Source organism: Epinephelus fuscoguttatus, linkage group LG6 (assembly GCF_011397635.1).
Source record: "Epinephelus fuscoguttatus linkage group LG6, E.fuscoguttatus.final_Chr_v1".
NCBI classification, from domain to species: Eukaryota; Metazoa; Chordata; class Actinopteri; order Perciformes; family Serranidae; genus Epinephelus; species Epinephelus fuscoguttatus.
The window spans coordinates 29,822,731-29,847,350 of record NC_064757.1 but is presented as its reverse complement, the minus strand read 5'-3'; the positions used below and the strand labels follow the sequence as shown (position 1 = coordinate 29,847,350).

Here is a 24,620-nt window from a genome sequence, read left to right as displayed (position 1 = left end):
TGCTTTTATATCCGTTACCTTGGAGATAACACAAAGGCCACTCACTGAACTCTGCAGAGTGGAGTTCAACCCAGAGAGATCTACTGTTACTTTGCAATGTGCTAAGTAAACTGCACAGACTGCCAGTTCTAATAGGCTATTTGCAACAGTGAAATTACATTTGCAGTTCTGTCAGTTGTTTTTATAGTTATGTCCAATGGTAATAGCTATGGTTCCTTAACTGAAACAGTCAGTATTCCTATTACTAATATTCGACTGGTTGTCGGTGACGTGAATGCGCTATCATCGGTTTGCAGCTCAGTGGATGTGACATACCGCAAGGCTATTCAAGCGAAGGCTGAGACACGGGGTCAAACATGGGGGGATTGCACATGCGCAGTGTAACTTGAGCTGCGATGCTGGAGGGTGACAGCAGGGGCGCTAGATAAAAAGCGCAGGATCTGCTCAGGCGATCAAGGAGTGCGCTTGGTGCGGTCTGCTTGGACTTTTGGATGGCGGCTGCCTTTAGTTGTCCGAATTGCATCTCTGTCATTCTCACCCACAACGCAGGCCACCAGTGACAGTCCAGTAATAAGCTGTGAAAATGACACGCATGCACACCCCCCTTATTCTGCGGTCTCACGCCATCTACTGAGCCTTTCAGGAAGTGCAGACCAGATTTTACTGCGCATGTGCAATCCCCCCATGTTTGACCCCGTGTCTCAGCCTTCTCTTGAATAGCCTTGACATACCGTCCGCTACACAGACAATTGTGGGTCAGAACAGCTAGTAAAGCATGCTGGCTTGCACGCTGCAAAATCAGACTGGATGTAGTAGAACATCTTGGTCTTTTTGGCATACTGCATTTCACATACTATGTATTGAGACATACAAGTCTTTTTCTGGCATACTATATAGTATGGTAATATGGATACTGAACATACAACATACATGTTACTGTGACTGGGCATGAAAACTACAAGTTTCCTTTATCAAAAAACTTGAATGTGATATCACAGTGAGAAGACATTTGTGATCTTGTAGCTGTGCCAATGCATCTTGGCATATCAAGCATATGGTACAAGGACTTACAACCAGAGACGACATAAATTGGAGTAAATTTTTATTTAAAAAGTCCGATTCTATGTGCGTCGAGCAAACGTCTTCAGTGGATTATGAACATGAGTTAGACAGGGGCCCCATTAGGACCATTGACATTTCATAGCATGATTCAAACATAGTACAAAATATTTAAAAAATACAAACCGAGTATATCAAATGTCGACATATTTACAGTCTTGAAATACAGTAGCTGAAAAGCTTCACAAGTAGATGGCAAGCCAGATATTGAGAATGGAGGTACAAATGAGCACAGTGCTGTATCTTGTTGATGGACGCTGTTTCAACTACATCAAGGCAAACAGCCTCGTGCCACAGAGGGCCAGGAGCGAGTTTATATGACAAACTCCCAGTCAAATCCATCTACACATCTAACTGAATGTGATTCTCCCATTTTATAAACCAGAATATCTGTTGCACAGTGCTCATTATGGAGGGTATCTCTAGGATTCACATGCCAGTCTGATGTTTGCTACTGCATGCTTCAATGAGTAAGAACAACCAGGCAATGATTAAAACTATCAGTACGTTTCATGATGCTTTGTTAAAAATATAAAAACCAAAAGTGCCTTACAGGTACAAGAACTTGTAATCAAACAATCTATAAATGATTTACATGTCACATCAAGTTGGTTAAAGTTTGTTCCAACCTTTTTTCCCCAAAACTTAAAAATCTATTGAAAGAGTAGAACAGCTGTATAGAAGCTGGATTTCGTGTAAAGTTTCTCAGGACTTCCAGATCTGCCGGCTCACCGAAGTAGAGGAGCTCTAGCTTTGGGTATGGAGTGACTATGAAGAAAAACACAAAGTCAATGTTAATAGAGGGACAGATTTCACTGATTTACATTGTACTATTCATTATTTAATCATTCAATCAATGTTTCTGCACATGAATCAGACATATTTCACAGGAAATGTAAGAGAAAGTGAAGAGGATAGATACCATAGCCTGGAAAACCGAATTGATTGCAAAGAGCTGCGAGCTTTACGTCCTCTGGAGACAGTACGTCTGTTGCGTGTAAGAAATATAAAAGACAAGGAAAGAGAAAGGAGATATAAACATTACAGATCAGCACCGGTAAAGAATGCAGACGTGATCACAGAGGCAGAAGACACAGTGAGCAGCAGAGTCCAGAGAAGCTATAGCCAGTCTTAGTAGGAAACCCACTGTTCTTGGAGAACATGCAAGGAAAACTTTTGAAAGAAGCAGCAGGGAGACAGGTGGAGTTTTATTTGGCAACCTGACAGAGGTAGATAAGCAGGGTCAGATTTATTAAATGTTAGTCTTGCACAGTGTCAACACAGCTGAGTAAGAAAGAACCGTGGCTGGGTTGCACCATCATGGATTAATGTTCGAGTACAGACAGCCATTTAAGTTAAACACAGCTGAGACTAACTGTGTTGGACTAATAAAGCTTAAACTAACAGTACTAAATAAATGAATTAATAAATACATTAAAAAAGAAATGAAAACCTTTGAATCTGAATCAAACTTCTGTCTTCATTTGATTACATTTCATGTCTTTGACAAGCACTTAAACATTGGCTTACTCCACCCTTATCTTCAGATTTATGCTGGCAAACTAACTGAGACTTATGTCAAAAGTTTCCCCGATTTAGCAGGGAAAATCCTAAATCAAAAGGGACTGAGCATTTAACTTAATGAGGCCACTCCAGTCTGATTGTTATCTCTCTTCAAGGACCTGTCATTTTTCTCCCAGCTAGCAGACATGAGTCCAGACAACTGTCATATCAAAATGGTTAAAAGTGAAATCTAAATTGAATCTTGCTCATTTCTAACTGCGTAAAAACATCTGATTAAAGAGAATTTGTGGATAAACCACAATTTGATTTTGTTTAAAACTTCTAATTTGTGCTGATGCGCCCCAGCCTAAGTACATTAAGTGATTATGAGCATTAAGAGGAGAAAGAGGGAGAGAGTTGAGACTCTGGATTTTGGCTGAATGTACACAGGCACCCATGATATCATCTTCAACAGAGATCTGATTATCCTATGGCTGCCAAAACTAGAGAAGTCATCCCCCCCCCTTGTTTGGACAGCATAGAGAACACATCCTCATTGAAAAATCTGTGAAAAAAGATTTGTTTGTGGCTCAGAGTAGGTTGGAGGGAGCTTGCCTGAATGTGGGCCTGTGCCATGTTTAAGTTGATGAGAGTGCCTGTGTTGGCTGTGGCACTGGCCGTGTCTCTATGGCTGCCACATGGCTCCCAACACATTGGGTCTCTGTCGCCAGCCACTACATGCAAGTTGCCTAGGGACCTGACCAGTCTGGTGTGGCACAGGGAGCTGGCAGAGAGAAGGGGAAGCTGTTAATTTACTCAACAAGGATCCACGAGTGGCTATAGCCTCTTGGTTGCTTTTCAACTGTGTGTCAACTTCACAAAAATCACATCAAAGTAGAATTAAATGCGTTTGATATTATCAACACAGCACAGTCCTGGATGATGAAATACATGGAAAATATGCAGTATTTAAAGAGGGGAAATACATGTCCACAATGAGGGCTTTATAGCTAGTATACAATTATGTTAATCTGACAGAATAATCTTTAATTTTTCTAGGGTTTTTAGCTTCATCAGTCAGTCTTCATCAGTCACATGGTGACATCTCATCTATGGCAATTGAATAAACTCCTCCTACTGATGAAGACTAAGATACAGCTAAATATTCCAGGATTAATCAAATTATCTAACATTCAAAATACTGCTCTCACCCATTGGAGAACTAGGTAGTAGTGAGCTCGAGGACTGTCTTTATCAGAGACTCGATAAAAAGGTGCTCTTAAAGAGAAAGGTCAGCATATGGGAAGACAAAATGAACTTCAGGCGCTCGTGTTGAACAGACAAATGCACTTGAAGTCAAAAAGCCTTTATCCAAAATACATGGCTGCTTACATTAAAACACCAACTGATTTTGACCCTAAGGTCTTCATCAGGGTGCAAGAAGGTGGACAGGAGTCAAGCAAACACCTTATAAACTTGCTAGAGGGTGTCACCCAGTCCTGATTAATAAGTGCAGGTGGGTGACAGCAATGGATCACAATGAGAGGCCATTTTCAAAGTGACACGCACCAACATCCAAATTACATCTATCACATAAAAAAGAAAGAAAAAAAAAAATCACAATCTATTACTTAAATCATGAAGTTGTATCTGTACAGAAATATATAATAGAAAGAGAAAATAAGGTCTTTGTGTTTGACGGACGGAAATAACTTTTAAGTACAATTTAAGTAATGGATTGTATTTTCTTCTTTTCTTGGCGTGTCACCTTCAAAATGGCCTCTCGTGGTGATTCATTGCTGTCACCCACATGCACCTATCAGTCAAGATTGGTTGACACCCCCCTACCAAGTTCCTGTTCCTGTTCACCCTCTTGTACCCTGATGAAGACCTTAAGAGCGATGTTTTTGGGATAAAGGCCTTTTAACTTAATTCAAGTGCATTTGTTCCTGCTCCACACATGAGTGCCTGAAGTTTAATTTTTCTTCCCACTGTTCCCACCCAGTTCTGATACAGGATGTCTCCTTGTATGAACAGGAAAAAAGGAGCTGTATACGACATTCAGAGCATAGCTATGATTCAGAGTCTGGGCCAGGATTGTCTGCACATGGCTTTTATCATGGAGGTAGTTGAGCAGGTAGCTAGTAGCTAGCTGTAATAATGCAAACACTCCAATGGCAACAGTGCTGACAGAGCTGACAGTGTTAAATTGGGGCTGGGGTGTTAGTAAGGCAGTGATTAGTTAGCCAGTGGGATACATTTTTTCCCCTTTAAGCGTATTTTGGACCAGGCGGACGCCAGATCACAACATGGTACATAGAACCTCAGATTACAACCCACACAGAGGTAGTGTGACTTCATTCTCTGCTCAGGATGTCTTTACTTCACGATATCTTTACAAAACAAATAGTTGTTTGCTGCTATATCAATGCTCTGAATGTTGTACACAGCACCTTTAGTCCTACAGAGAAGGTTTAAGTTGCATTTTCCCGCTTTCAATCAGAGCTGCCACTGATCTCATAGACACTGAGTACGTGGGTCAAGTGAAGCCAATCTCCTGGTTTTATTCGTCTTCAAGTAGAGACACAAAAAGGCATCTCATGTCTGTCTGGGTAAATAAAAACGCTGCTCTCCCAGGTCATATATCTGCTCTATCGCTGAGTAAATAAGTGCTGAGTGTCAAATGCAGCCACTGACCTTCCTCCTACTCCGTTGGCTGGCAGTGAGGTTCTGGTCCTCTTCCTGCTGTCTGATTGGTCAGACAGAGCCAAGGGGTTGACACTGGCCTTACAGCCCTGAACACTGGCCTGTAAGATGACCCTGCTGCAGGGGAGACAAATGGCATTAGTCTCAGCGGCCATGTTGTGTGTCAGAACGTAGATAGACATGTTGTGCGTGTGCTGCAAACCTTACCTTAGGGACTGTGATGATGACCTGGTGTGAATCTTATTCTCTTCTTGTCTGTGAAAACACAAGAAACACAACAGTAAAAACAGGATTAAACTTTATATACGGAGAGATCTGAGAGGACAGGTGACAGGACAGAGTGGAGGACTGTATGGAGATGGGCAAACAGGTTTTAAAAATCTTGATAGACATGTGCACAGATCATTATTGCAGCTTCAGCAGCCAGGTTGGATTAGTAAAGCCAAGTAGTATCAGAAACAGCCAGGGGGTGGCACTAAACAACTTTAAAAAGGGCTTGATTTGCCTTTTTTTTTTTCATTAACTGTCTGGCACGGTTTATTTTTAACAGTTGGCACGCCAGTCCGCACAATAACCAGCAAAGCATGATGTTTAAAAGAATGACAGGATGAAGGAAACAGGAGGACAAAATCATTATGTACAGAAAATGGTGACAATGACAATACAGGAGCCTCTGGTGTTTTACATGTTTCAGAAGTGGCTCTGCTCTCTTTAAGTGTACTGTGCTTGCAGAAAGAACAAAGTAACAAGAGGATGATTTGGAACAAATTTCTGATTTGGGTTGGGAATTTTAAAAAAAAAAGACTGGGGGCTCACTTACAGCATTCTCAGTTAGAGCTCCAGAAGGGGGGGCAGGACAGGTTTTTTGGGGGCTGACGGGCGGCAGAACTCATTGAAATCCTAACCCGTCTATACAGAAATGCAGGATGGAAGAAGGGAAGCCATACACAATCCACCACAGGGCAAGGCTACACAGGGAGGAGAGCAGCATGGCTACCAGCCATCTGAAAGGAGGACAAATCCAACAACAAGAGCAAACGGGAAAAAAAGGGGGGAAAAAAAAGGAAGGAGAGACAGGAGACGTCCGGGCAGGACACAAAGCCTCTGATGTTCTGCTTTTCCACTGGGACTGGATTAGATGAAATACCTTTCAAAGAGCCTTGCATCCAACAGTGCCAGTCAGCAAGTTTTTGTTCTTCACTTGCTCTGATGTGTTAGCAGTTTGCTTTCTACTTGGAACCCGACCGATGTGGGAATACTCAAATAGACATCGATATTTGAGAATTTAAAGGAAAGAAAAAAAAAAAAGAAAAAAAAAAAAAGCTGGTAATATACCGAGTGATTTAGCATTCTGGACAATGATGATAATTTAGTAATATAAGAGTTATGAAAATATATGTTATGTAGCAGATTATTTTACAGTTGAAACTAACAGATACACAATACATTGTTAGTATTTAAAGGAACAGTGTGAAGGATTTATTGGCATCTAGTGGGGAGGACTGCAGATTGCAACCAGCTGAAACTTGTCCCATGTGCCAAGTGTGAAGTCCTGATTATAATTCCTTTAGTGTTCATTGTTCAGGAGGTTTTTACCAACGGCCGATTTAAAAGCAGAGGTCTTCTGTTTTCTAAAACGAAAGCACAAGGTGATTAAAACCAGAAAAACACTGAATAAAGCAGTTTCATGCTACAAATCAGTGTTTCTCCAGCGCTGTTTGGCATGTTGTAGACGGTGTGTTAACCCAGCACCTGCTAATGTGTGCTCAACTTTTTATTACCTTATCTTAAAGGGGAACTAAACCGGTTTTCAAAATTCATATATGCTAAAAATATAACTCTACAACACTCTCCTAGATTCAAAACTTGACTGCTTAAGCTCAAATGTGTGATGTCATCAAGTACAAAGTCTAGAGCTGCTCCACAGATAATGAATTAGGAAAGATGATATAGTTGACACTGGGAGCACCAAGAACTAAGATCATTACAACAGTGTAAAACTCATTTGGGTATGAAAAAAGAAAAACATTCTGTGGGTCCACAAAATCATTATCCCATTCATTATCTATGGAGCGGCTCCAGACTTTAAACTTGATGACATCACAAGTTTGAGACTCACTTCTCTGGTTTCTGGCTTTCGGAGAGAGTGTAGCTTAAGTTCACAAATATTGATTGAACTTTCCTAGGTCATGTACATAACATATTGGAATTTGTAATTTAGCTGGTGTTCCCCTTTGATGTGTGCTCATCTTTTTTCCTCTGGTAACTTAAGATCTAGGCATTCAGGACATTTTTAACAAGAGCCAAATTATCCGCAGAGGTCTCTTCCTTTCCAAAGCAAACCTATCAGGTGATTTAAACTAGCTCTTTGGCTCGTTACAGATGGGCTGCTAGCTACAGTGGCCCACACAAAAACGCGGTTTGTCCATTCTAGGATGGACTGTAGAAACACATGGTGGACTCTGTGGACGAGAACCTGCTCCCTGTGTAGATATAATATGGATTATATTCCATTTTGCCGATATATCCCCCTAAATCCGACACACTGAGCCTTTAAATCACAATAAATAACCAAATGACAACAGTACAGTATTAAAAAACAAAGTTATATACAAATTCAAAATGCAGTCTATAAAAACACTTTTGGACAGCAATATCTGCCAAAATATGTGTGACCTTCTATATCTGTGATGAGCAAATAGTGGTTGATACCAGCCTGCCAATATATCAGTCAAGCTCTTTAACTGTTCACAAAAACATGTCTTTATATAGTAAAAATATTTAAGTATCTGTTATCAAATTCTGTTCCACAAAAACAGAACATTTAAAAAGAAGCTGGCAGAGACAGAAGCCTGAAGGAGTAACCAAAGCTCAGATGGTATGTGTACACTGATCCAGTCACCAAAGCAATGGAAAAACAACAGGCCATTGACAATGAACCCGGCCCAACATTAATTACATGTTAGACACAAACATAGATCAAACACAGAGGCATGTCCATGCGTGCATGTCCGAGGGTTTCGTGCCTGTTGCCATGCATGGAAGGGCAGAGAACGTTTTCGTATAATCGTCGTTCTAATCGTCTCTGGAATTCAACATGCACTTCAGTATTACATAATAAAACAAACAGTGGGGCCAGATGGTGAAGTTCAGCTGGAAGTTAGAGGTTTCTGTAGCAACGAATACACTGAGAGAGCATATGGCCTGAAGTGCGAACAAATCTTCCTTCTGCCTCTACTCCCTCCTGAGAACAGATAAAAGATGCATTTTCATCCTGCTACCTCCTCAGAAGCTCACATATGATGTTTTATCATCCTTTGTGTTAGAATGATGATCAGGAGAAGTTTACTTGCCCAGCGATGCCATTTAAAGCGGCTAATTAAACTCATAAAACACCTCAGGCAAACATCATTCTAACACTAAAGTACTACAGGCGAATTCCAAAAATACCTACTGCTTAAATGGTTGAGCAGGCGTGTTAGCTACTTTACCAAACACTAAGGAAGTACTGCAGATCAGAACGAGGACCCAGTTTCCCTGACTAACATTTTCTCTCGAGACGTGCCAAGTCAGTAGTGCAAGCCAAGCACTAAAACATGAATTCAACTAATCCAGATCTTACGTAAAACTGTGATTAGTTGAATAATTGGTGCCGTTGTTAACAAGCACAGCAGGCTCAACCTGAGAGCTTTACTGTATCTCAGAGGATATCTCAGGTAAGCCTCGATATCAAAGCAGATCAGCTCGGTGCGTCCATGAGAGGCAGACAATGAAAGGCGTGTAAATGTAATGCATCCACTAAGTGCATATCCACTTCACACCATGGTCATCCAAAGAGAGACAGAAAGGAAAGAAAGAAAAAAAAAAAGGACAACTTCAAAACTCAGCCGTACCGTTCACTGGCATAGCAACCGTTTCTACAGGAAGAGGATGTCAGTTAAAAAAGGAAGTGACGTGCACTTACCTCCATCATACAAAACCTCACATCCTCTCTCTGTTTTTCCTCTCCCCCACTCTCTCTCTGCCTCTCTCAGCTATCTTTTGAACGGCAGGCAACACATCGGCCACGCCGTGCCCATGAGGCTGCAGCAGAACACTACCACCTGCCTGACATGGGACAACAAAAGCCAAAGCCATATGGGTACATTGGCAGAGGCCAGTCAACCATCCTCAGCCATGCTGACACCCAACCTTCCATGGCTTGATTTACACGGGCACAAACGATGTGGACTTTATTTAGACAGACAACAAGCGAGAAAGAAATCTAGTCGGGTTCTTCCTGTTCAGATAACTGTGGGGGTTAGCATTAGCACTTTAGCACCTCCTGTTGGAACGCAATGCTTCCATAGAGCTGGCCAGTCACGTGTTACAGCTGCCCAGCATACTCTTATGTTTGTTCCTCACAGAAATATACGAGAAACATGCCACAATGACTTTAATTGACAAGTAAATTGAATCTAGCTTCATTTGTGGAACAGTTTAAACGGACAGTAAATTAAAACTACATATTTTCCTCTTATCTGTGGTGCTATTTGTCAATCTAGATTGTTTCAGTGTGAGTTGCTGAGTGTCGGAGATATCTGCGCTCTCTCAAATATAATGGAACTAGATAATAATAATAATACATTTTATTTATAGAGTGCTTTTCACGGTACTCAAAGACACTTTACAATAGTTAAGCCTTTTTGAAAAGATGCGTTTTGATGAGTGATTTGAACCAGGAGAGGTCGATGCAGTCTCAGTGTGTTTGGGGAGAGAGTTCCAGAGTGAGGGGGCAGCTATGGAGCTAAAAGAGGCTTGTCCCCATGACAGTGCAAGATGTAAACATCAATGGCATCCCCCTCGGCTGAGCTGTTACTTAAGCTATCTCGGTGGTGCCAGAAGTACATGCTTGCATACTTCCTTCTGCATGTTGAGTTGGATGGTGGGTGTAGTTTAGCAGGAAGAAAATGTGCCATCTAGTTCCATTTTATTTGAGAGACCAAACAAATCACACCAAAACAAGCTAGACTGATAAACAGCACTACACATAAGAGAAAAAAATATTTTTTTTTGAGTGTCCCTTAATTCCATGCCTGTTCCTCTTTCTCTAGGCCTGTTCCCTACTGCACCACAACAAATGTCTGTTGTCTAATCTTAACATTTAAGTCTAATTCACCACTTTTTCATTATTAACTCTTCATATATCGGAACAATACTAATTAGATCATTTTCAAGTCTATAGTTTAGGTATGAGGTGGACATTTTTATGTATTTGTTAATATGCCTGCACGGTCTTGTTCCACTGATTCTGTAATTTAAAAAAGCTAATCAAATTTTGCCTCGAGCACATTGTGACATGGTAACCTAGTACTTAACAAGCTCTGTATCAATTTCTATTTTTAGATTTCTTTTCCTTCAATCTGAGATTTTTTTTTAAACTTTTGACTGAGAAAGAAAATTTGCAAATTACCAATCATGCAGCTAATTTAAACTCCCACATCTTTTGTGCCTTTCTAAATCCAGACCTAAATAAAAAGTTATTTTCTGGAAGATTGTGTATCAGATACCTCTAATCCAGTCCTCCACACAGCTTTGTCACTCACTCGGTGTCTTAATATTCAACGTTAACTTCCTTGACTCGTTGCTCATCCTCATCTCTCTCTGGTTATAGATGTAAATGGGATGCCTTGTTTTTCACTTATCAGCATGTGATGACATTTAATCAAAAGAGTCATTGAAATATTGCAAGAACACGGCCAGATTATTTAATTTATAGATGAATTACGGTGTTAGGATGAAATCGCCTTGTTATGGGTAAGAGAGAGCCCTAACAGATTAGCCAGGTCAGCTGCCAAACACCGAGGAAAGGAGAGAGCTCATCAAATGAAACGATAAATGTAACAAAATCCTACACGGTCACTTCCTGGTTGTTACGAAATCTTATTTTTCAAATCATAAGTTACTTATGATTTGAAAAAACAACTGTATATGTGTAATGATCCAAGAGACTGAAATTTTTACAGTACTACAATACGCCGGCGTGATGCATGATGAGACTCGCAGGCTGCCTGGATACTTACGATAGTGAACCGGAGGACGATCTGGCCTGCCTCTTGCTCTTCAGGGCTCTCAGTTTGTCGCCCTGTGTGAGGCCATTTCTCTCCTCATCATCATTATACTGTAAAACAGAAACAGCTATAAATAGACATGTGTCCTTGTGGTTCATTCGTTTTTTCTGCTTACTGAAGTACTTTCACAAATCATGCAGCAAACTCTGCACCCGAAAGTGTGGCAGGAACTTCTCTTATAAACTCACCAGGTCCATTTCTTCTTTCTTTGTTGTCCTGTTCTTGTTGCTCCCGTTAATGGTTATATCATCCACACCAGACAGGATCCTGGTTACAGCCATCTTTCCGTTCTCTCGTTCATTCAGCATCTTCTCTCGGAAAACATCTCCCTCTGCCCACAGACCGTTCTGCTTCCTGATGAACAAAATGTCAACACATAACAAAATAAACTCGCTTTTCCTGCCAAACCCCCACTGCCACTATTATGATTAACATTTCTCAGCAGCATGGGCATGACACAGTGGGGAACATTGACGCCACGCATTTCTGTGCAATAACCAGAGTATAGCAACATTTGCATTTAAATGTGAAGTGACATTAAAAGATTATTATTTATTCTGCTGGCACTGTCAATCAAATCTGATTAAACCTCACCCACACTGTCCTGATGAAGCAGATCAGCTGAGTTTCTTACTCTTGATAAATAATATCTAATCTAATAATAATAATAATAATAATAATATTATCTCATACCAAAGGATGTTGTTTCTAAACTTAAACAGTTTTTTTTCTTATTTAGTCATGGATATTTACTATTAAAAGGGATAGTTCTGATCTTTTGAACCGAGGTTACTTACAGTAGATGGTGGATGATACATCCCCACTTTGGAGAAGCAAGTAGGAGTACAGCTACAGAAGCTAAACAGTGCACTGCTGGGGAAGGGTCAGCAACTAAATGTCTACCGCTGCCTTGATCATTTAGCTCGTTTGTGTCATTGTGTGACTTTGGTGTTTAAGAGGGTTCATTTGGATTCACCAAAGTCACACAATAACACAAACAAACTTATAAATCAGGGCAGGAGTCGACCAGCAGCTCTCAAGTTCAGTGAGTCAGAATTACTGTTTTTGTCAATTGAGTCTGGCACTTTGAGTATAGATGGAGAACTGAAACTGTTAACTGCTTCTCAGTTGGAGCAGGCTGTCTGGCGGAAAGGTAAAGCAGTGAAAATATTTTCAATAGAGCATACGCTTAAACTGTTACAGATTTTTTTTCAGGTGGGACTTTTTCAAGGTGGCTAAAATACATTTTGCTGCTGCCCCTATCCACAGCAGTACATTACTTAGCTTCCATGTCTGTACTCTTGCCGCTTCTCCAAACTGAGCCAAACTATGGGTAATACACTGACTATGGATAAGTACCTCATACAACACCTTTCAAAAATCCTAAATGTTCCCTCTAAGGAGAAATAGTTGTGCCTTTAAATCTGTGACATTTTGAAAGTCCCTCTTTAGTGAAAACCTACTCTTCAATGAAGTTCTGCTGAGGTCCAATGATGGACCCTGGTCGGCAAATCCGTATCCAGGCGATGGCCTCTGCAGCACTCAGGCAGTAATGTTTCATCATGTAACAGGCAATCAGAGTGCCAGTCCTCCCCAGACCAGCTAAAAACAACAAAAACAGTATGGCATTAAAATGTGTAATTAAACAGGATACTGAGCACAGTTTATACAGCCAGACCACAATCATCCAGAATAGTTTGACCCATCAACAATGCTTCCTGTGTGTCAGAAATCTTACCTTTGCAGTGCACTGCAATGGCTCCTTCTGCGTTCTCGCAGATATTGAGGAACTTCCTGACGATGGTGTCGTTTGGTGTGCTCCCATCCACGAAGAACAGATCATGGTGCTCGAAGCCAGATTCTGTGAAACGCCTGGCGTCGTACATCTTCTTGTTGAGTCTGATGATAGTGGTGATGTTGTGATTCCTGAAGTATGGGATGTATGCCTCAGGAGCGTGCAGAGGGTACCCTGCGGTAAGAAACAAAAAATGACTGTGTGAGTCCATGTGTGGTGCTATATTGAGGTCAGACAGTGTTTAAAGGTGTACCACAAACTTTACTTCCTCTTACCATTCTCTATTTTGCTTTTTGGGTGAGGCCCGCTGAACGCGAGGAACTTTCCTGGAATGATCCAGTTCAAGTCTCCATTTTCTGCCCTCTCATAGTGCTCGTATTCTTCCACATCAAATTTGGAGAAGTCGAGCCAGCCGTACTGCAGAGCCTGGAATATGGTAGAGAGGAAGTTAATTTCATTAGGAGCGTGACACAGCAAGAAAGAAAAATAAATGAAGCTTAAAAAGACGTACCTTGTGAACACCACGAAGGCAATCGAGGATGTTCAGATTGTACATGCAGGTTCCAAACGAAGCATCTCTGAAACATAAATCATACTGACAGTCCTTATCAGCATAACATAATACGGATCTTTATTCATCTAGTTTATTTCTCTGGGAAGGATGTAAACTTTTATCTTTATCTTTATCTATCTCAAATGCTTTCACCTCCCTCTCTCTTGAAGTTGGTCTTCAAAAAGCAAAATATTTTATGTGTATTGCACATGACAATGAGGACACTAACACAATATACTGTTCAGCCCAAGCTGCAGCAGTTCTTATTTTAAAACTCTCATTAAATGTGAAACATATACATTACAAATGACTTGTTACCTGAATGGAATATATGTTGAATTCCTGGACACCAGCAGACTGTAGGCCTCCTCTGGCGTCATGTTTAGATTCATCACCTTAAAACACAAATGTCCAATCAGCAAGTGCTACTTTTATTATTAGTTCACAACCTGTATGTACTATGCGTGTTTGCACACCACTTACTGCATATGAGCCGATCAGGTAGGCAGCATTGGCTTGTTTCTTCTGATCTCCACAGGTGTAGAAGATGATCTTCTTCCTTGACAGCGTGATGGACTGTGCAAAGATATTCATCGCAACAGTATGAACTGACATGTGATAACGTATTTATTTATTTGACTTACATATAAAAGGTTAAATGTGGACATTACAGTAAGCCACAGTGGCTGGACAAAATAAGGATGGATGGGGATAAAAACGAGGACTTTAACTCATAAATTAAATAATGACTTTCTACATAGGAGGTGCGGTGGATGCCAATTAACACAATTTTAAGATAAAAACAGTTTTGGCATAATCACATAGGACAATTATGTACTAGAGCTGGAAAGAGGCTGAATCATCTGTGTCCAAACTTCAGCTAAATCTGTGCCTGACAGCCTCGAAAATCACGACGCGCCAAATACCAACTGCCTTGACAGAGAGGAACAGTGATGACACAAAACAGAGATATATTGGAGCTATAAATTTAACTGTAAAAAATTGACAAAGCTGTCGTGCAAAAATCTTTAACCCCACCTTATTCAGCCTATCTACTACAGGTATGAATAGATATCGATTGACCTGGGTTTTGCCTCCCATTCTTTCCTCCAGGAAGTACAATTAACACCAACGGTTTACTTTACCTTGAGCTTCTTTGTCAGCTTGCAACAGAAGCGATAAAACATGGCCAGGTTAAGGGGACCAAAGTCCGCATAGAAGCTGGGAGAGACAGGGAGAAGAAGAAGAGTGTCAGAGTGGCTATTTATGCAACCAGCCACCGTCTCTGGGGATGTTTCACTAGATAGAATCAGCTACCTCAGACTGAAACAGTAAAAACACTGACAGAGTAAAGACTAAATTTGGAAGCATTTGATGCCAGAGTGGGTCACTCAGAGCGGGACAAAAAGCTGCAAAGACAAGAGGTCCTTTTTGTACCAGTGGCACAAAAAGGGCTCTGAAAGGTCAGTCGTGTCCTCTCCTGACGCCGATCTAACAACAGCCCATTTAAACAGCCATGACCTGCAGAAAAAGGTGCTTTTATTTGTTTATTTGATTTTAATTTTTAATGCTGTTGTGGTTATTTGGATTTCTTCCAACAGTAAAAGGGTCATTTAGTGTTTATCTAAAGCAGTGCACCAAATTACTTCTTCTATATTTTGCTTTTGCAATAGTGAGCTACAAAACATTTAATACCAAATTAAAAAAAGGATCACTGTATTTTGAATTGCTCATGTGCAAGCCTGCTCCCACCAGCTCTAATGGCCTGAAAGATAACTTTTAAAGGACTGCAATGGTACCATAAGGTGTGGTCATTTCAAATGTCTTTTATTGCACTGGAAGAAGAGCAAAGGTCAGGGGCAAAGCATATAACACATGCAGCAACGAGCAAACAGAGTCTGTCCAAAATGCAAAGATGAGATGACACTGATAACTTACTTCTCATATGCCAGCTCTTCATCTATGCAGAAGCAGTGGCGCTCAGCTGTGCTCTTGATCTTTTGCTTTAATATGGCGAAATACAGTTGATCTGGAGGAGGAGAAGGGAGAGGGAGGAGGAGGGTGGAGGGGGGTAGGGCGACAACACACAGAGGCAGTTACTTGCTTTTGTCATGCATACAAACTTCTGTTGTCCCCTCATTTCCCCCATATTAGCTCTTCTTTGTCTATAACTACTTTTTACAGTGTTTTCTAGCAACTCACCCTTGATAAACTCAATGCATCTTGACGAAACATCATCCGCGGTCATCTTGCCCACAGTTTTGAACATGCCTGTTTTGCAGAGAAACGTACGAGGTTGATTTTCTTCACAAGGACTTGCGCATACTTGGTAAAACGTCTCCTGATTTTGAGCACGAGGCTTTAAAAAGTCAATATAAAGCGATGTTTAAAAAATTAAGCGATTTAAGAAAATGTTTTTAAGCTTCAGCTAACTCTCCGGGACTAGAAAGTTGGCAGGCGACGGGAAGAGAAGTCGAGGGAAGGAGAGTTTCGCGTGCAAGTGCGCACTCTGCTAAAAAATGATCTAAGCCCGACTCCTCCCCCTACGCTGTTCTGCGCACGCCATTGGCTGCCAGAGATGCAGGACGCTACGTGATTGGACGCGCGGGCTGTCAGTTACACTCTGCCCCGCCCATTTCAGTTTAAAGTTCTCCATATGAGACACATGATAGGCCCTGGGAACTGTGCCCAAGCGGTTGCTAGGGCGATCCCTCAGCCAATCAGATTCGTGGTTTACACTTCGAGGAACCGCCCACTCTCGGATTTGAGCTGCGCAAGGATGGACAAGAGGCAGGAAAACGCCATGAAAGATGTGAAAATGTACGCTGGACGACACTGACAGTGGGTCAGCTATGATATTTAAGCCCTTGACACACCTTTCCATCTCTATACTTCGCCTACACATCGTGATAAAGCGTTATAAGTTATAATTTCTTGCTCTAAAGTACCAAAGCAAAACTGAACTGCAGATAGTGTGTATTTTGAACACATACTCGATGCAGACCAAATGCATTGACGGTAAAGGGACAGACGGTGTCGCCATAATAGGTCAAAAGCTGAAAAAAAAAATCAGATTTGCACACACCCTGGACATTCAAAACGCAATGCTGTGCATGCGCAGTCCCGTCTGCTGTCTGCTTCTCCTCATATTTGCCAACTGGGCTCAAACTCAAAGTTGACCGGGTTCATCCTGCAGACCCTCTTACCTGTTATCTCAGTGTAAATATCAGAGTTAGGCTCCGCCTCTGAGCTGTTGGGAGCTGCACAGCGCTTTTTCCTCGACTCTGCCCGTCTCCTCTCGCTCTTGCGTTTCATGTTGTCTTCAGGGTTGCACGGTGGACATTCCTGAGCGGCTGCAGCAACACACCTCCTTCGCTTCGCAGTGCGGCGCCTTGTCCCCGTCTGGTCGCTCTGTTGTTATGGCATGGTGCTTGCCTCCTGTGCTGCTGATGATCTGGGACTGCGTGTGTGTTGTGTGTCTGCTCCAGCCTCTCCGGTGGTGGTGGTGACGTCTATGAGCAGGGGCAGGTTTTTTGCTTTCTGAATCCCCTGCATGTGACGTATCAGGACTGGATGTCCAGCGTCCACCTCCACTGTTTATCTGCACCAGCTGTATAGATAACGTGGGGGATGTAGTCCTATATGTGCTGAGTAGATCCCATATGGACATGACAGGGCAATGATCATGCATAAGGGTACAGGCTGCATGCAAGTAGTATGACACAAGACAAATACAGCCAAGAAACAGCAATTAAACTTTACTTGCAGTAAAATATACACTGTCAATATAAAGAAAGTGGGTACAAAAAGAAGACTGTGATCCACTGACACCAGTGCACCAGTTATTAAGTGCTCATAAATATTAATCATGCACACCATCTCACAACAAGTATGAGAACAGAATTACAGAATAAAAGACATAGTAAAATAAGTGATAGAAAAGGTAGGCTAGAAAATCAAACCGTAATGCATTCATGTCCCTCTTGCACACACAGCCACACATCATTCATGCTTTCACACCAGACCAATCTTACCTCAAGGACAACTTACAAGCTCTTCCAGAGCTTTATACCATATCTCACGGTCTAAATTAGCAGAAGAACGTTACTCAGTTCACTAATACCACTTTCCCACCGAATTAGCTCTGGTTCTTGAACAGGTTTCATCAAGAACTCTTGGAACCTTGGTGCTTTCTAGCAAACTAGCCTGCGTTTTACTTTCAACCACTTTTTAGCAGAACCACTGTAATCAGGGATGCATCATCACCTGAGGGTATTACACAATGCACAGCGGAAGTACAGCAGATTGTATTGATTACCTGCAAGCTTTTGTTCTGTTATTTCATTCATTTCCCCAACTGCCTATCCTGTTAGGGGTCGCGAGGGGGCTGGAGCCTATCCCAGCTGACATTGGGAGAGAGGCGGGGTACACCCTGGACAGGTCGCCAGACTATCACAGGACTGACACATAGAGACAGACATGCTCACATTCACATCTACAGGGCAATTTAGAGTCACCAATTAACCTAACCTGCATGTCTTTGGACTGTGGGAGGAAGTCCATGCTGATAACATGCGGGGAGAACATGCAGACTCCGCACAGAGGGCCTCCCCCACCCTGAGTTTGAACCAGGAACCCTCTTACTGTGAGGTGTCAATGTTAACCTCTGCACCAACGTGCCACCCTATGTTAACACAGATATTTGTCTTCATCCGAAAAACAAGCATGGACCATCTGTTGATGATAATATGTTTTCTCACTTGACCATCCTCTCTTTCCAACATGTAGAATATGACATGTTCACTGATATGGTTACGATTCGCACTTCAGGTCAGTGTAAACCTGCTATTTTTCGGTTCGAGCTGGGTACCAACTTTTTGGGCTTTAAACCAATTTATTTTTGCTCCGAACGGTAGGGTGGCATGGTGGTTCAGTGGTTAGCATTGTCGACTCACAGCAACAAGGGTTCCTGGCACGAGCCCAGGGTGGGGGAGCCCTTCTGCTCAGAGTTTTGCATGTTCTCCCCGTGTCAGCGTGGGTTTTCACTGGGTACTTCGGCTTCCTCCCACAGTCCAAAGACATGTAGGTTAGGTTAAGTAGTGACTCTTCATTGGCTGTAGGTGTGAATGAGAGCATGAATGGTTGTCTGTCTTTATGTGTCAGCCCTGTGATAGTCTGGTGACCTGTCCAGGGTGTACCCTGCCTTTTGTCCAATGGCAGCTGGGACAGGCTCCAGCCCCTACGCAACTCCCAACAGGATATGTGGTTACAGAAAATAAATGAAATGAGTGAATGCTTCAAATGGTTCAGAATAAGTTGCGCAAACTGGAACAGAGCCCATTTAATGTTGGTTGAAAAGTGACATTACTGGCTTTTCCCAGAGTTTTCAACTTCAGCAGCTCATGAAATGTGATTGACAGCTCTGAAAAACTAGAAAGGAGACCTCGAGTTTAGACTCTGTTTCCGTCAAACTACTGTTTCCAAGGTCAAGAATAAACTTTTACACTTAACACAGATGGTATGTTTTAGACCTATCCAAGATTTTGGCGAGGCAGTCAAGTTGCTAACCAGTAGCTTACACACATGATAAACAACAGACTCAGAAATACTGCGACACAAATATCTGTTACAGCGAGTGATGTTGCCCACACTCTTTGTAGCATTTTGCCAGTGCATAATGGTGATGTAACTTAACATGTAACACATATAGATCCCTGCATGTGTGATAATAACAGTGATGTGGGGAGAAGCGTGATTTCAGGCGGCTGGCCTGCTACACATGGATGATCTTTGGCTTATCGCTGAAGTCCAGAGTCTGTTGAACTCCAGCGAGCTGCAGGAGCCAGTTAATGGGCATGTGGTCCAGGCGATTCATGTCAAAATGAGAAAAATGAACTTGAGAGCCTGCAGAGGGATGAAAGAGTGAGAGAGTAGCCTATACAACACAGTGATGCCAGAAGGAGAAATTAAGACTTAGCAGAAATACAAGGAAACAGAGACAAACTGACCTGGTCCTGCAATGATGGCTCCACCTTGCTGATGCAGGTCTCCCTGGAAGTCAAATGCAGGGCTTGTCATGGCCCTCCAGATACTCTTCATTTGTCCCATAAACATACCAGACTTCACATGGGGACTGGGGTTGGCTACACAAACATATACAGATGCAATTCTTTATAAATTACCATGTCAGAATATGCTACGTTCATGAACTTAAACTGTTACTGCATTACCTGAGTCTGAAAATTTCTCCTCTCTCTTCATCCCAAGCTTTTGATAAATGCACCTCTCCGGGTCCACGTATATTTCATAAGGATACCCTGTCAGTGAGCAGAATTGCTAGACAAGATCGAAAACTAAAATTAGCATGATGGAACAGATGTGGCAGACTGACCTTATTCACAATAATCACAAAATCCATTACCTCTATGTGATGATAAGCAGACTGACCAATCACGACCAGTCTAATGTCGGCATTCTGCAACAACACACATCAAATGTTTTCAGAGTCAGTCATTTAGATTTACACCCATCAAAGCTATCACTAGGACATTAACTCTGATCTGAACTTCAAATGTGAAACTAGGCTGACACAGGAGAGACACCCCAGGTGAGTTTTCTGGGATTTTGTGTTTAAATATACAAATGGAACATTAACTAATTAAATATGCACTGATTTGCAGACACTTACAGAACAAAAATCTGAACATTGGATTAAGCCAAGTTCAGAATTCTTGTTTAATTTCGTTGACATATTAAAGTCAAAGGATTTTACGGAGGGAATTTTGGATAACTCTTTTTATCACTCCATAAATGAGAAAATACTGGCAACAGCCATTAAAAAACAATGTTTTATAGGAATAAAATGTTCTATAAATTAGGCTATGGATGATACATGAACAACCCTCTTTGTAAAAACCTTTAGAATGTAGCATAGATAGTAATAAAACTCAGACAAGACAAGACAGTAACAAGGAGCAGTGTGAATGGCAATTGTAAAATACCATGTTGTAAAGCTAAATTTGGACAATCAGCCTTTTCCATAAAGGGCTGTCAGCTCACAACACACTACCAACTAAAATAAAGCTGATTACAGATTTAAAATCCTTCACAACAAAGGTCAAGTGCAGGCTAAAACCAAAGCAGAGCTGTACCCACTCTTAGCTAAATGCCCTCAAATTTTTAGGGGATATTAGTGTATTGTAATATGTGTATTGTAGTAGGTGTGGGATGTTTTGTGATGTTTGTATTATGTTCTGTGGAATGTGTATTGTGTGTATTGTGGTTTATGTTTTATATTGTGCCTTCCGTGTTTATAGTGTATTGTGGATTATTATGTGTTTTAAACTGCATATTTCTTATCATATTTTAGGCAGACATGTAAAAGCCCAACTAGGGACAAGAGTTGAAAATTGACAATATCTATAAACTCTCTGTGCAACACATCCATCCCATAGCCTACTCTGTATTGGCACTATGGTAATTGCGTCGTCCCTATCAAATAAGAATAAGAAACGAAAAAAGGTTGGTGCTCCTGAAGTGGACATTTTTGGCTCAGAGTATGAGGAAAAAAACAAAAAAAACCCTTCCTATTAAGACAAATTTTGTCATATTCCATACATTTTTAGACCAAAAATTAGACACTGGGTAGGAATTTTAACTAACAGACATCACCATTAAACTTCCCCAGTTGATTAATTAAATTAATCAGTTTTTGTATTACCAGTTTTCTGAAATTGTACATTTTAATATGCCTAATTAAATGTGCTTTTTGCATACATTTCCAGACTGGTAGAAACAGATTTCCACACACTTACATCTATGCAGAGTTTCACTTTATTGTTGAGCTTTCGGTCTATTAGACCTTCATCAGAGCAAACATAGGAAGGTCTAATAATTTAATTTGATTAATTTTATTTTATATACATTATTAATCCTCAAGGGGAAATTAAATGTTATAATTTCATTATTTTTTTAAATATTTTTTATTATTATTTTATTTATCATTATTATTATTAACAGACCAAAAGCTCAACAATAAAGTGAAACACTGCATAGATGTAAGTGTGTGGAAATCTTTTTCTACCAGTCTGGACTTATTGATGTTTTGAGGACATTGCCGAGACCAAGCCAGGTGGAGCTGGATCACTGCACATATTTCCAGAACAGAAATCTGAACTAAAGTAAACACCTTAATGTGTATTTTAGAAGTTTTCTTTCAATTTGTTTTAAAGATAACATGTTATGGAAGCATAATTAGCCCAAAATATTGACCAGGGCATGAAAAAACATTTTCACCTAGGGTGTTTTTGCCTGTCCAGTGCATCCACAGCTGTGGATCAGGGCTTACCTCTAGTGCTTCTTTAGGTATTTTGCTCAAATCCTCCACATATTCTTTACAGGTGTAGCACAAGAAATTCTGCAGGGACACACAAAGTATGTAACAGAGCTAGTTAATAGGTTATAGTGATGACACATCACTGTTTAAAACTTTCATCTTGCACCTATATAATGTTCAGCCCTCTGTCTTCACCTATGGACATGATCTCTCCATTCCTCCGCTGCCATCATAGCATCATAGCATGGGAAGCTGTTGGGGCATCTGTCCGCCAAGGCTGATGCTCACCTGTTGCTTACTGTGATGCCTTTTATTGGGGCTCAATCTACTTAACTCGAGCCTGACATGATTTTACTTGAGGCAGTGAAGCCTATGAGTCAACAGCAAGGTTAAGCCAAAGAAAGTTATTCCCCTACCCGCACGAAAATTATGACCGATTTCCTGTCTTGATATAAATTCTTGAACGGAACAGAGGATCCATGTCGGTCGTAAATTAAACAGTCCTCGACGTCTTCGAGGCGATAATCGACAGAGGGGACCCAAAGCTCCTGGTTTTCTTTGGTGACTTGACGAGTTATTGGGGAAAGTGCTTCAGCCATTTTTTTTTCCTGAGGCTTTCCGAATTCGCTTTGCTATTTTGGGAGTTGCCGTTCTGGCTGGAGGAGAGGGTGGCTGCAGATTCACGCCCATATGCTGTGTGTGTGTGTCTCTGAGTGTGTCAAAGACAGAGGGAGGAGAGAGGACCGAAACTGAAGGTTAAAGTGAACAGCAAAGTAAATAAGTACATATTAATAGTTCATAATAATTATGTAGTAAGCAATACTACTGGGTCCATTTCTATTTCCTTTAATGTAGAATAGAAGGTGACATCAGTGAGTGCACAGCAGCAGTGTGCAGTGCCAGCCTGTGTCACAGGAAGGAAACTCCCAAGGCGCCGTCATCCATAGGGGGCGCCACAAACGGGGAGAGAAAAAAATAATCAAAAAGTTGATCTATTACTATTTTTTACTCATACTATTACTACCAATATTTCAAAATATTACACATGGCAACAACAACATAACTACAAAGCAAAGCCTACGAAATAATAGAGAGGCCATTTTTTCTCGGCCCTCCTACCAGCTCGTTACACTTTACCTGCTCTCTGGGGGAGAAGAGTTATCTGACGTCACGTTGAACCCCGGAAAACACTGTATCGTTATGTTAAAACTACAAAAGCTCTCAGGTGCCCCTAAATTATCACTAAACTACTGAAAGGAGTGGAGGGAAAGGACAACAGGAGGAGAGCTAGTTCAGTTAGCTGTTAGCCGTTACCGCTAAGCAGCCGTTGGACACAACGAACATCTCGCGGAGGTTGCGTTAATTTACGTTGTGACGCGTTCAAGCTCTAGTTGGTAAAAATTACTATTCGGCGACGGTAAGTTACTATGGTTACAGTGTTCTCATGAGGTGTTCAGTGTAATATTGTAAAATGTAGCTTTACGTGAGAAACTTGAATAAATCCAGTTGTTTTAAGGAGAAGATTTGTTGATGTTTTCACTGCAATGTAAAATAGATATTAGAGAGGGAATTATGATGTATCATACATAGTAAAAAGGCTTTGTGTATATTTTTTAAAGATGTTTTCATGTGAAATAAGGTTATACTGTTTCATTGTGTATTATTGTTGTTTTTTATTGTAATTTTTTTTTTTTAAATTTTAAATCTTAAAGTGAAAGTTTGAAGCGAACCGAACTCATTCAGAGGGGTCTTAGTTTTCTGGGAGTGTACACATATGCCCAAAAAATGCTGAGTCTGTTTAGAGGACTGAAAAGGACCAAGCGTGAAAACACCCGAAACACAAGGTTTGTTCAGCTTACCAGGCGAGCATGTACGCAGGAGTGTTCACAGATCAAGGATGAGGCTCACACACCTGTGCTCCATGAGCCTCTTAAAAGTTCAGGGGCTCTCACCTTGACAGACCAAATTTTGCCTGGGTCTTAGGGTGTTTTGACACTTGGTCCTTTCCAGCCCTCTAAATTGGCTCAGCTTTTTTTTGCGCATATGCAAACACTCCAAGAGAACTCAGACCCCTCTGAAGTGAACTAGTTCCCTTCAAGTCAGCGGTGTAGTTCACTTTACTTGTGCACTGTGAGCACAAAGCGCTCCAGGTTTGCTTTGCTCTTTGCCATTGTACTTAACCATCTAGATCACACGCGGTTGCACTGGGACACTTGAAAAACAGACGAAACCATGTTAGCCTGTAAGGCTTGCAAGGATGCAGGACGAGGAGTAGCTTGGTCCACGGAAGATACTGCACATCTCCAGATTTGGACCATAGAATGCATCAAACGGAAACAGTCTACAGCACAGAACCACTAAGGATTTCCTCCGCTTTTAGGTTCATCTGAAAGTATGGGGCCTCATAATCACACTGCAGTGCCACGTCAAAGTAAAAACAAAACTATGTCAATATATAAAATAGGCCTGAGAGGACTGAGGCTCCATCAGAGCTGAAGT

At 41.3% G+C, this 24,620-nt stretch overlaps 2 protein-coding genes across 10 annotated transcripts; both read right to left on the bottom strand.

Moving 5' to 3' along the window:
- Positions 1 to 1,085: 1,085 nt before the first annotated feature.
- Positions 1,086 to 17,282, bottom strand: cdc14b (cell division cycle 14B). 9 transcript variants are annotated; one of them, XM_049578021.1, is made up of 16 exons: positions 16,993 to 17,281; positions 15,725 to 15,815; positions 14,932 to 15,007; positions 14,270 to 14,362; positions 14,105 to 14,181; positions 13,745 to 13,811; positions 13,509 to 13,659; positions 13,177 to 13,407; positions 12,902 to 13,040; positions 11,627 to 11,792; positions 11,391 to 11,488; positions 5,536 to 5,583; positions 5,320 to 5,442; positions 3,238 to 3,406; positions 2,042 to 2,107; positions 1,086 to 1,887 (listed from the first exon to the last, which is right to left on the bottom strand). In XM_049578021.1, the coding sequence occupies exons 1-15, from the start codon at positions 17,099 to 17,101 to the stop codon at positions 2,084 to 2,086; spliced, it is 1,662 nt and encodes a 553-aa protein (XP_049433978.1). In that variant the 5' UTR covers positions 17,102 to 17,281; the 3' UTR covers positions 1,086 to 1,887; positions 2,042 to 2,083. The 9 variants fall into 9 exon arrangements, 7 of the variants coding, with proteins under 7 accessions (XP_049433978.1, XP_049433975.1, XP_049433979.1 ...); XM_049578018.1 differs by having other exon boundaries at positions 5,320 to 5,445; positions 16,993 to 17,279; XM_049578022.1 differs by lacking the exon at positions 16,993 to 17,281 and adding an exon at positions 15,989 to 16,292 and having other exon boundaries at positions 5,320 to 5,445.
- Positions 17,283 to 17,416: 134 nt separating this feature from the next.
- prxl2c (peroxiredoxin like 2C) lies at positions 17,417 to 23,076 on the bottom strand. Its single transcript, XM_049578026.1, has 6 exons — positions 22,538 to 23,076; positions 22,134 to 22,202; positions 20,208 to 20,261; positions 20,017 to 20,122; positions 19,795 to 19,929; positions 17,417 to 19,690 (listed from the first exon to the last, which is right to left on the bottom strand). The coding sequence occupies exons 1-6, from the start codon at positions 22,718 to 22,720 to the stop codon at positions 19,560 to 19,562; spliced, it is 678 nt and encodes a 225-aa protein (XP_049433983.1). The 5' UTR covers positions 22,721 to 23,076; the 3' UTR covers positions 17,417 to 19,559.
- Positions 23,077 to 24,620: the final 1,544 nt, after the last annotated feature.